Source organism: Sander lucioperca, chromosome 19, assembly GCF_008315115.2.
Source record: "Sander lucioperca isolate FBNREF2018 chromosome 19, SLUC_FBN_1.2, whole genome shotgun sequence".
Lineage (NCBI taxonomy): Eukaryota > Metazoa > Chordata > Actinopteri > Perciformes > Percidae > Sander > Sander lucioperca.
Genome location: NC_050191.1, coordinates 15,862,758 through 15,875,694, shown reverse-complemented (window position 1 = coordinate 15,875,694; position 12,937 = coordinate 15,862,758). Strand labels below are relative to the sequence as shown.

The window sequence follows — 12,937 nt, the reverse complement described above, 5'->3', positions numbered from 1 at the left end:
GTGTCTTTTTCTCCACTTAGCCTCCCCTTAATGTCTATACATTACGTAGTATAAATCACTGTCCTCTGGAGTCATTTCCCTTTCAGGCCAGTCAAAGTATACAGCTTTGTAACACTGCTGTTCACAGCACCAATGGGAGCAAAGGTCATAAACACATGAAATCACTAGCAATGTACTGCAGACGCTATGAACCAATCTGCTGAGGATACAGATGCTGGTATGTCCACCAACATAGCAACATGCATACTCAAAATACACACGCACAATCCCCTAGTGCAACCAGGCCTCACAGCTAAGACTTAATTCAGGCTCACAAAGCCAGATAAGCAAAGTGATCCAACGACTACATTAGGCAACTGGACTGCATACTTCAAGAGGGAAAAAAGGATGAGTCTGTCTTGGTTGTTTACAATATGTATTATTCTACATTGCTCCCCTCTAAGTACAGATATATGAATGTGTTAGAACAGACGACTGTTACAGTGCTCTACAGTACCAACCATAGTGATACTCCTGCAATGTGACTGTATAACTATGTTAACAAATGATGGTGTGACGGCTACTATCTGCTTTAATCATCATTCTATCTTTAGACTTGTACTGTCTTATAATAATAATAATTCCAAACAGATGGAAAAAGAACGAGTGTAAGAGCGGCAGAGCACCTGATGAAGGGAGTGTAGTCCATGGGAGAATGGGAGCATGAGGCATCGGTCAGCTGTGGATTAAATGGACTGAGAGCGGTGCCAGGATCAGATCTGGAAGCAGCTGTCAATGAACCAATCAGAAAATGTCTCAAGTAGTGGAAACAGAAACTGCCCAGATACAATAAATATGCAAGTGTGTGTATGAGGAGTATGGTACCTGGCTCTCTGTTCTCTGCGCCATCTGTGGTTGTTTCATCGCCTGCTTGATGTTGGAGTTGGTTGAGAAACTTGAGACGAGACTCTAAAGCCTAAAAGACATACATTCTGTCTGCAGTGTGCATGTGTGTATAGAATAGTATTTAAAGACATTTTCTAAATCATACCTTTCACATTTCTACAGCAGATAATATTGGAAACACTTCATTAAAAAGGACTTTAACTGAGTTAGATTAAATCAAAATTTCTGGTTTACCTTAGCACAGCGGCCTGGTTCAGCCATTTCCCAGGCTTTTTTAATGGCTTTAATCTGGTCCATTCTCTCCGTGTCCTTCGTCACCTCAATGCTCTCTGTTTTTCTCTTGTCACTGACCACACGCAGAGTCCAGTTCGCCTTAGTCAGGTCAAGGCTCTGCACAAACATGTACACACACAAAGCACACGCAGACGAAAATATATTGCACATGCTCAGACAAGCACACAAACATCCCAGTTTAAGGTCACCGTACTACAATACATTATGATGGATGTATCTTTCACCGAGCTGGCACTCAAACAGTCTGGTACACAGCCAGCCCGGATTATGTGTCCTGTTTAGCTGTCTTGTCTTCATCCTAAATTACAGATCATTATGTCCTCTACCTTGAACTATGTGCTGCTGCCAATGCGGAAAACAATATTCAAAATGTAAATTTATTGATGGGGACCACTTTTCTGAAAATCTGCCTTTCAAATTTCATTGTCTTCAGGGTTTGACATGTAGCGCAGTAGAGAACAAAAGGCACTTATTCCGTGGATCAGAGATTTTTCAAGCAGCTGTGTTTCTGACTACTAAACCAAGACCATTATACTGTACTGAGAATTATACACCACAAGATTATAGTGTGTGATAAGTATCTATTATTTAGTGTAAATACACGCAAGTCATCCTGGCAGCTGTGGGATTCGTTTGATGCCAGGCTCTCTTTGTTAGCTGAGTTGGCTGACATTAGTTAATAAAATATGTAAATCTGATCTGCCTGATAAAACAAATAAATAAATACAATTATAAAAGTGATGTCAGGACTGCGTTTAACAATCTCATTATATGTGGATGGGAATCTGTGAAGAGGAGTTTACTCAACTGAAGTGCCTCAACACCCTCCTCTGAAAAAGGTTAATATTACTAATTCTTCTAAAGGTTTTACATTACAAGTACCACCGTACCTTGCTTAACATGGGATACTGTGGAAAATAGACTTTGGAAAAAAAATGTACTTACATAAAGATTCAAAAAGCTGTGCATGGCCTTTAGTTTGAGGGAATATGTCTGTTGCATTTGGCCTGGCTAGAACTCATTTAATGAATGGTTTTCATATGTAACACTAATACAATTGCCTCTTGCAATCTAATAAGAATATACAATCCAATAAAAGCTAATGGAACGCAACAGTTATTTGGTAATGCAATTTGGCAGATATGATGAAAAGCTTTTCAGACATATCCTTGGCTGCCCGGTGACCACTGGTATTTAGTTAAAGGATTTAGTTGGTATTTAGAGACCACTGGTATTTAGTTAAAAGATTATCCTGTATATATATATATATATATATATATATATATATATATATATAAAATAATATTGTTGTTATATGTCCTATAGTAAAGTATTACCGTTTCCTGCCTGGAGCTAGATTTAGAGTTGGCAGCTGGCTTCCCCTTCTCCTTGTCAACTTCCCCTTTGCGGTTGGCTTTGGGTATGTCAGATTTGGGCCCACGATGCTGCGGTGTGTCGGTGGTGGATGAACGGTTCAAGTCCTCAAGCTTGTATACTGCATTTTGCAAACAGAGATTAGGTAGATTCACTTCTTCTATCACATCTACAACATCAGCTGTGTATGTGATCAATACTGGCAACTTGGTGTTAATTACTTTGTTGAAAAGGGATTTTAAACATTTTAATTTTTTCAGCATGCCTTAGTATTCTGAAGTTGTACGTGTCTTTGACAAGCATACCGTAAATGTATTTAACATTACAGTCAGTAATAATAACATGGAAAATATGGATACCTGAGAGCATTTAGGAGTGTTCAAACATACCTTACATTTGTGCAAAATTAACATTTCTTTGCCAAAATCTTAGCCATGTTTAGATCAATTTAATTATCGTGTGAAATTAAAACACAAACCATGTCCATTAGAGTACGTTCATCTTCACAATAAACCTCAGCTGTTCTACATTTAAACATTTAAATCCCATAAAGTGGGCAAACACTGCATGTGTTGTGTGGTCACATGTGTGCTAGATGGCACTGTTGCACTTTATAGTGAGAGTGAACACAACCCCCAGCTTAGATGAAGCATTAACTATGAGTTTCACTCCTGTGAAATAGAGAGGCATAATAATCCATCATTTAGCTGACACGCTGCCATTCTGCCTGAACAGCTTTGGAGCATGCTCATTGAGTTACTCTTATCTCAAGTCATACAAACATTCAATGTTCCAATTGGATCTAAATATCAATCTTGTAAATCTTGTAATTTCAGGCTGAAACATGTATTGAAAACTGATTTTCAGCTGGCTAAACTTTACAGTGTATCAAAAAAGCTTCTTTTTTATCATGGAGAGCCTGAAAGCACAATAAAGAAAATGTTAAGAAGGTTGGCAAGGGATTGTAAACTGCTGCCATAACAGCGTGTACAGCTGCTGCTGACTGCTCTAACAGTATATACTGGGGTTTGAAGCAGAAATGGGTAAATGTGCATTCATTAAACATGCGCAGTACAGTATTTTGACTGCAGCATTTTAAACAGCTTGTTAAAGCGGTTTCAAAGCTTGGCGTGGCATGTAGTGCGTGTGTATCCATGTAGCATGTGGGGAGCATGATCAAGGGCACAGCCTCACCACTGAGACAGAGTTAAACTGGGTGAAATTAATTCACTTTCCTGCTAAGATATTTCCCAGGGCACCAGGGGGCAAGAGCCAACTTCAATTGACTTCCCATTGACCCACTTTCACAAGCTTATTGGAAAACACACAAGAGGTTTGTGTGGACATTGGCCTACACGTACACACATGGACAAACCCAAACAAACATTGGGGGGAAAAAAACCTTAAAGTGTAACTCTCGCCAAAATGCAACCTAGGGTCTTTTTGTGAATGTACCCGAGTCAAACTTTCGTTTAAAAGCATAATTAGGACAGAAACGCCACTTTTAAGATTTACCGTATTTTCGTTTTTCGGTCAAATGGCCTTTTGAATGGGAGTGGTAGGGGCACTTTTATGATAGCATCAAAATCACTCATTTTAAAACACTAAGAAGGCTCGACACAACATGAAACTTTGCTCTAAGTATCACCAGGGTCTCTATACATTAACTCGAGCATTGAGAACATTGTTTGTGTACACAGAGTTTACTAAAAAGAAAGGTTTTAAGCAACTCACGTTAGCAGTTGTTGTTTACGCTATCCGCCATTTTTTCAGTCAAAAATAGTCGACCTCCAAATGCGAATGAACGGACTCCATAGGAGGAAATGTCATTCTTATACGAGGCTCCTTTTTCAACTATAAGGTCAATATTGTGTTTCACTAACGACAAAACAACAAATTATCCGTGCATTTATATGGAACTAAGCTTTAGGAGCTTTCCATCTTTACTCTCCTCCCTCGACTATTTTTGACTTGTGAGATGGACGGCGACCGGAAAAACAACAGCTACAGTGAGTTGCTCAAAACCTTTCTTTTTCGTAAACTCTGTGTACACAAACAATGTTCTCAATGCTCGAGTTCATGTGTAGAGGCCCTGGTGATACTTAGAGCAAAGTTTCATGTTGTGTCGAGCCTTCTTAGTGTTTTAAAATTAGTGATTTTGATGCTATCATAGTAGTGGCCCTAGCACTCCCATTCAAAAGGCCATTTGACCGAAAAACGACAATACGGTAAATCTTAAAAGTGGTGTTTCCGTCCTAATTATGCTTTATAACGAAAGTCTGACTCGGGTACATTCACAAAAAGACCCTAGGTTGCATTTTGGCAAAAGTTACGCTTTAACATGCTCACGTACAATGAACAGAAAGCACATGCAAATGACTACATGATAACACACAGCATATCTAAGCAGTAACTAATCATTACTGCTCATCTTGCACGTGCATGAATAACTTGCACCTATTACTTTAGTAAATATGTAAACAGCGGATTGTCTTCCTTTGTAGTCAAAATACATCTGATATCTGGCTTTTTAGTTTAGGACTGCCTCCCACACAGACACGCGCATACACACACACACTCCTCAGATTTCATGCCATGCAAACTGAATGGGTAAATAAGGGCACTTTTGTCTGTAGCCACAGAGACAAGAGAATGAGAATTCAATGACAGCAGGCTGGCCTCTCTCTTCAGGCAATCATGCAAATTGTCACCCATGCAGCACCTCTTCCACATCAACACCCACCCGTGTCGCAATTAATTCATCCCCTTAGAATATTTAGGAAGCGTCCGCAAATTTGAAAGCCCTGATTTTTCAATCGATCCAATTTGTCCAGCATGATTAAAGGCAGGGAAGAAGAGTTGGTGGCAGAGGACAGGATTACTGCCTCAGCCAACAACCAGTGGGCACAAGAAATCACACTGTGATCTGTGAAAGCAGCTGCATTAATTTGGCTTTCATTAGGCTTGTGATTAACAGACCCCTGGCTAGCGGAAGCAAAGAACAAACCCCTGACACTGTCTACTTAGTATCTGCAATATTTCACACCGAACACAAAAATAAGCTGTGCAAAAACAAACATGAAGGCCATATCAGAAAATCCATTCAGAACCCAGGGCTCAAATTTTGAATTAAACTTTTAAATGGTTAAATAAAAATACTGACCCATTCTAGGGATATTTGCAGATATCTGAACCCTGCATGATAATGCATATTTTATTTGGATGTTCAGATCAAGATCCATGTTACTTTACTAAATTAACAAAAAAAATATGTATGTGGGAGCAAAATAAAAACTGTGACTTTCTTTCCCGTCTTTCCCTTGGGCGACTTGGGCGAGTGTGTAGCTGACTGTTTGATGTTGGGTTTGTGATGTATGTAAGTATGCACCTCTCATTTCATTCTTCTCCAAGTCTCTGAGCATATGGACAAAAGCCAGTTGAGATTCATCCAAATTCCAGCTTTTATAAAGCACCTCTGCCTGCAACACATACTTATGACCCTGTAAAACACAGACAAGCAAAGTCAGTGCACAAAACCAACACACAAAGTGATAGACAGATACACTCATTACAAAAAAAGACAAAATTATTCAGCATGTGGCATACAACACCATAAAATGCACAACCAACATGAGATGGATGCTATTTCGTGAACATATACAGTAGCTGTAAACTTTACTAATGCTGATATTTAGAGAGAGACGCAGAGATCTTAAAGAACTGCACTTTGCCCTCTTTGACAGAAGCACATGCTTGGCACAATGGGAGAGACAAGGCACAGGGTGTGTTTATATCAGGGGTGGCAACTCCCACATCCATCTCACTGAACAGAAAGGACAGAATTTCAAAAATCCCTAATAGATTAAGACATTTTCTACAAAAACAGAAAATTAGTCACATATGAACAGTATTCATTTGTCCAATGTTGTGCTTATAGTTGTAATAGAGCCTAATACATACAATTTGCAGCAAGTGATTGTGTTGTTATGAATTCCTATAAACTATGGTACATCTCCATAAATAAAATGAAGGCCACATTGACAACATTTTTTTCATGTATTTAAGTCCCAAACAGATTACACTATAGGAGTCTTTACCATTCATTTACCATAACCGAGCATCTATATCGCTAGAGTGTGTCCCTGTGGTGCAAAACTGACCCGTTGCTCTTGATCAGTGGTCTTAGTCCTGATGAATAGCTGTTTATTCTGGCCTGCTGCTGATCTGATCAATGTGATCTGACATAATATGTCTCATTGCTATTGATGTTACTACACGGTTGGGTTATTTTGTTGAAGAGACTTTGTATTAAAAAGTATTTGTAACACATGCAGGTTGCGACCAAAACAAACATTTTTGATAGGTCTATTGCACAAAAAATATGTTTTTGTTGTTTAACGGCTCAATCCACTGCGTAAATGTCAAATTGATTGTAGATATGAGATGTAAGTAGTTACTGAGAGAACATTAAAATGTTTGGTTGTCCTCCGGATGTATCGCTGGTATCACTGACAGACAGTCACCACAGCAAAACAAATAAACTTCATTTGATTTTCGTAGTTTTATGGACATGTTCACGCTGTACAATCGGTGTGTGGTGTGTTTTGCGCTGTACAATCGGTGTGTGGTGTGTTTCGCACTACACTGTATACTTTGGCAATCATCAACCTATGACAACAGGTCTGTTAGATGGGGGGTCAATCTAGTGACTCATAAATCATGCACAAATCACTATTCCCTGACAAGCACTGATAAATCAGACAGTAACAGCAAAACCACCCCTCCAGTTTCTGCTGCTCTCCTCTTGCAAAGTTGTGTGTGTGTGTGTGTGTGTGTGTGTGTGTGTGTGTGTGTGTGTGTGTGCATGCCTGCCTGCAAGTAAAGCATGTGTATCTGGCAGTGAAAAATTGATATCAACACAGGCAGCAAGTAAGTGGGTGAGAAAGACAAGAGAGGAAAAAGTGAGATGCATGCTTGTGTGCTTGTGCAAGTGAGATCTGTAAAGTGTTTGAGCAACAGCAGATACAACACAGGCAGTTGTCAGTGATACCAAAGTCTCTGTGGGAGGCTTGGACTGGTCACACGAGGAGTCTGATTTCCCAGCTGTGCCCACTTCCTCATCTATTTGCTGGGGAGTGTCTACCACTGTGACTCCCTTGTCCTGGGATGGGGATCCCTTCTGGTTCTGTTTTTTCTCATCTGTGCAACTGGTGGCTGTGACAGAAAGAGAGATGTTAAACTAAGCCAAAAAAATCAAACAATCTGTGCTTTTGTAACTGGTGGAAGCAAGTAAAAAGGTAGACTAAAGAGTTTGAGAGGTGGGTTTTTGAAGAGCTCTTGTGTGTTTTACTGTAGATCAGGCTAGCATATACACTCACCTAAAGGATTATTAGGAACACCATACTAATACCGTGTTTGACCCCCTTTCGCCTTCAGAACTGCCTTAATTCTTTGTGGCATTGATTCAACAAGATGCTGGAAGCATTCTTTAGAAATGTTGGCCCATATTAACCATCTGAATGTCTCAACAGAAATCAAGACTCATCAGACCGGGCAACATTTTTCCAGTCTTCAACTGTCCAATTTTGGTGAGCTTGTGCAAATTGTAGCCTCATTTTCCTATTTTTAGTGGAGATGAGTGGTACCCGGTGGTCTGCTGGTGTAGCCCATCCGCCTCAAGGTTGTGTGAGTTGTGGCTTCACAAATGCTATGCTGCATACCTCGGTTGAAACGAGTGGTTATTTGAGTCAAAGTTGATCTTCTATCAGCTGGAATCAGTCGGCTCATTCTCCTCTGACCTCTAGCATCAACAAGGCATTTTCGCCCAGAGGACTGCCGCATACTGGATGTTTTTCCTTTTTCAGATCATTCTTTGTAAACCCTAGAAATGGTTGTGCGTGAAAATCCCAGTAACTGAGCAGATTGTGAAATACTCAGACCAGCCCGTCTGGCACCAACAACCATGCCACGTTCAAAATTGCTTAGAACACCTTTCGTTCCCATTCTGACATTCAGTTTGGAGTTCAGGAGATTGTCTTGACCAACACCCCTAAATACATTGAAGCAGCTTGAAGCAAAAAACTGGTAGGACAGAAAAGAGGGAAAGGAGGGAGGGTACTGTTGCCTTTACCAGAGTATGGCATAAAAACCTACTTGCAATTTTGTCGGCTGAATTTCACTTATGACATTTACTGCATTACTTCGCCCCTCTCTCTCATACAGTATGTCCACTCAATCACCACTGTAAGGGAAATGGCTGCAGATGGGAGCCCTGCTGTTTTGATATGTGTGTCTATGTGTGTGTGTGTGTGTGTGTGTGTGTGTGTGTGTGTGTGTGTGTGTGTGTGTTGTGTATTAGGTTTGCAAAAAATGCTATTGTCAGTAGAAAAACTAGCAAAAAAACAAACCAAGTTAAGACTGGGATACAGAATTAAAAAATCTGGTTAGGTGTTCAGTTATTTGACAACGATAATACAGTGACACAGTTACATTGCTTAAATAGGTTAAATTATAAAGCTAAGATTATCACAGATGAAAACAGATAGTGTACATGTAACTTTTCTAATATTCAGATTCAGATAAGAGGCAGTTAAAAAATCTTCTGCTATGATCCAGATGGCTTTCATTCAGTTACTTCAATAACTACACCTAATGACTTACCTTTATTAGGCAGGAAGCAGAACACAGGAATTACCACATGGCCCTTCCCGGTGATTCCGGCCACCTCCTTCTCCTGGTCCAGAATGGACAGACGGATCAACACATCTGACCTGGAAGTCTGAAACTGAATTGTTCCTAGGACATCTGCTGTCACCTGCACATGATAACTGTGGAAAGGTTTCAAATGACTGTGGGTCATCTCTCAGAGTATCATTAATGTTGTCTTTTGTTGGAAAATGATGCTTTTTCAAAAGCTTCCTTGAGAGGTTACCTGTTATCTTTTGTAAAGTATGTCACTATTGTTACGCCCTGTTTCTAATCAAACATCTCAAATACTGTAGTGTAAGTGAGAATCAGTGAGTGCTATTTGACAGCAATTATTTTTCTGATCCACCCTAAGCAACATTGCAACTGACCAGTATAAATATGACTCTAATCATGAATTTGATAAATATATATAGCCCATAATTCTCTTACCGACAGATGAGGTTTTTGTCATTGGGAATGTAATAATCCCTGAATTCCTTAACTGAGAATATGTTGAGGGGAGTCTCACGGGACAGTTTTGGAAGGAGTTCCCTTGAGCCAATCAAGCGCATCCTCCACTTGGCACCAACAGGGGGTGATTCAGGTGTGATAGCCTCTGCTACAAAGGTATAACCAAGCTAGAACAAGAAATACAGAGAGATTTAATCCTGAAATCTAAATATTGTTATTTTCACACATTTTGATTTAGTTTTCTTGCTGTTATGATTTTTTTATGTATAATACTAGACATGTTCCCAACATTGTTACACCAGGCAGCCACAAATGGTAAACAACAGGTTTGTACCCAGTTTTTAATTAAGTCAGGCAGGAGTCATTCCTTAAGTAAAACCAATGTATTATGGTAATAGAAAAACTAGGAAAATATGCAAATATTCCACACTTACCCAAACAATATGTCAAGTACATGAAGGCTTTAAGTGCAAGTGCATTTTTTGCATCCCACAGACCTTGTTGGGTTGATAGACATGGGTTGCTACTTTGTTGAAGACCATGTCCAGCTCCTCTCCTGTGTCGTTATTTATGACGTGCAGCAGACAATTAGGGATTGGGGAGTAGACCTTTGGTACCAGCACCATCTCCTCAGGAACCAGGAACACCTCTCTGAACAAACAACAAGATATAAGGTCTAACCAAGTTGTCACTTTCAACTGTTTTTGTAGACATTCTGAAATGATAAATCTACATTTGCCAATATTAGCTTTAACAGCAGAAATTAGAGATAAGTGCATGGCTCATCAAGGCAGCATCATGACATTTTTTGGAAAGGGGACATCAGTCGTTTACACCTGTATTCATCCAGATTTTCCAAGTCAGGTTGTCTTTAACTGACAGGCCTAACAAGCCCTAAGTTACAATGTTCTCTTACCTAAAAACCAAGACCCAGGAGTTGGCTGTGTCTTGAAGAGAGACAGAGTAATCAGCGAAGGTGACTCTGGTCCATTCATCCTGCTGACAGGAGTAGAGCTCTGCTTTCCTCTCAGAGTGGTCAATGATATAGCTGTGCAGAAGAACACAGAAAGGCAGAGCACATTTAAAAACTTCAATTTCAAATGAAGAATTAAATGTGATCTTTTATGCTTTTCCGTATTTTCTGTCATATCTATAATGTTATAATGCCGGATTTTCATGTTAAGCATGGCCAAAGCTTCAAATAATGAGGTAAACGTATTTCAGAGAAATCCCAGCGAGCAAAAACCTCAGATTTCCCAATGTTCTGAACGCTTTGCTTTTAAAAAAATGTTCTCCGTGTCACGTAACACAGAGCTGGATTTCTACGATTGGTCATCTGCTCCAAGCAGGCTACTGAAGCGTTTTTTTTTAGGCTAACATTTCTGCAGTGTTTATTGTCACATGTACTGTAGGTACATGCTAACGCCAGAGAAGCTGTAATCTTGGCTACCAATGTTGTCCTGATATATACTCTGTTGCAGTCAGTCTCCAGCTGCAACGAGTGCAACAACAGCAAAGATTATCTTAATACATCCATGGGAGATTCCAGGAGATTCAGAGATGCGGGAACACACTGGCCAATCAGAGCAGACTGGGCTTTGTCGGGAGGAGGGATTAAAGAGACAGGCGCTCCTACAGAGCGTCTCATACAGAGGGTGAATACAGGTGCAGCAGCCATAGGCAGTATGAGAAAAATAAATTGTTTTTTGAACATTAAAGCATGTAAATATGTTCCAGTAAAATCACAAAATACAAGTATGAATCTGAAAACAGTATATAACAGGTCATCTTTAAAACCACATAGAGAAAAGACCATGACAAAATCTATTTACAGAAAATAATTTACACAAACTTCTTAGAGAAAACATAACTCTGAAAGGAAAGTAGATGCACTACACAACTCAGCCTGAACTTTGAAGTGGATGTCCATTAAAAAAAAACACATGCTCAAAGGCTCATTACACCCTACCAACCCCCACTCCACCCTCGTCACACACACTGACGAAGCTCTAAATGCTCATGCTCATGCACACACATACTTCCCCAGGCAGCGGGTCATTCGGCAGACGCTGCTAGCCGATTGGAACGGGGAAAGGATAAACAGCAGATGGTACCACTGGGAAAAGATGGAACACAATGTGGAAAATGCTCCCTGCCTGGCCGCCACAGGCCTCCACAACCAGAAGAGAGAGCAGATTCTGGGCATGTGGTGCAACAGAGAGGCTAAACGCATGCCCATACAACGTACACATCATTGACACAGAATTGCAGTCAGAGCCCTCGTATTCTCTGATACAATGACATTCATAGGAATGAATAACTGTTAGGTTAATAAGGTGTGCAGTGTTTTGTCTTTGTCTATGCAATTCATACATTGTGTGCACATTATTTATTATCAGACGGAGTAATTACGAATATGCATTTTTATCCATTTACCGTAGCAAGAGGGCAGCATGTTTTTCTGCATCTGATTCAACCTTCGGCCACATGTCTAAAAGGATCTTAGATACACTGAGGTTCTCCTTTGTGCCTGAATGACATAAGCACACACACACACACACACACACACACACACACACACACACACACACACACACACACACACACACACACACACACACACACACACACACACACACACACACAAAAAGGTAACCACTATTAAAGATGAAAGACAATCCATGTTGCTGTCAACCACATGAAAGAATTATTGTATCTGACCTAGTTCAGGGTAGGGTAGAGAAATTGCAAAATGCATTTTTGCCTCATTTAGTGAGAGGTGATAGGAGATTATTCACACCTTGACATTTACTTTCACACTCATCTCACCAGACAGTTAACCACTCTGACAAAACAGAACATTTGATAACAGATGCAGTACTGTTTGTTCATGAGTACGCGTGTGTGTTTATGCATTTAAGTGAGAAAAACGCCCTCCATGGCGCTCAGCTCTCGCTTTTCAAATGGCTACTTTTCCAAATTGATACAGCCATTAAAGGCTGGCTATTGAGAGATGAAGACCTCCTATCATCTTAAGAACCAAAGAGGGACAAAAAGACATACAGAAAAAGAGGTAGAAAGGTTAGAGTAGAAGGAGAACATTAAGTGGGAAAGAGCAAGGAGGAAAGTTGTGAAGAAATATGTGGTACTGTATAAACAGATGTGCTGTGAAAGAAAAAAGAAAAGGCAAGTTCTAACTTTTCTTTAAACAAATGGCTTTTTAAAG

General features: G+C 40.0%; 1 protein-coding gene across 5 annotated transcripts in view; it reads right to left on the bottom strand.

Moving 5' to 3' along the window:
* adgb (androglobin) overlaps positions 1-12,937 on the bottom strand; it is a 40,700-nt gene that overhangs the window by 3,178 nt on the left and 24,585 nt on the right. For 4 of the 5 annotated variants that reach the window (XM_035995276.1, XM_035995277.1, XM_031321877.2 and 1 more), the window contains 11 exons: positions 12,148-12,241; positions 10,628-10,759; positions 10,209-10,362; positions 9,691-9,878; positions 9,214-9,380; positions 7,604-7,767; positions 5,942-6,053; positions 2,517-2,674; positions 1,120-1,275; positions 865-955; positions 666-768 (listed from right to left, as the gene is read on the bottom strand). In XM_035995276.1, the coding sequence (XP_035851169.1) occupies positions 666-768; positions 865-955; positions 1,120-1,275; positions 2,517-2,674; positions 5,942-6,053; positions 7,604-7,767; positions 9,214-9,380; positions 9,691-9,878; positions 10,209-10,362; positions 10,628-10,759; positions 12,148-12,241 (1,519 nt within the window). The remainder of the gene's footprint in view (positions 1-665; positions 769-864; positions 956-1,119; positions 1,276-2,516; positions 2,675-5,941; positions 6,054-7,603; positions 7,768-9,213; positions 9,381-9,690; positions 9,879-10,208; positions 10,363-10,627; positions 10,760-12,147; positions 12,242-12,937) is intronic. The other variant, XM_031321878.2, reaches the window with a different exon arrangement.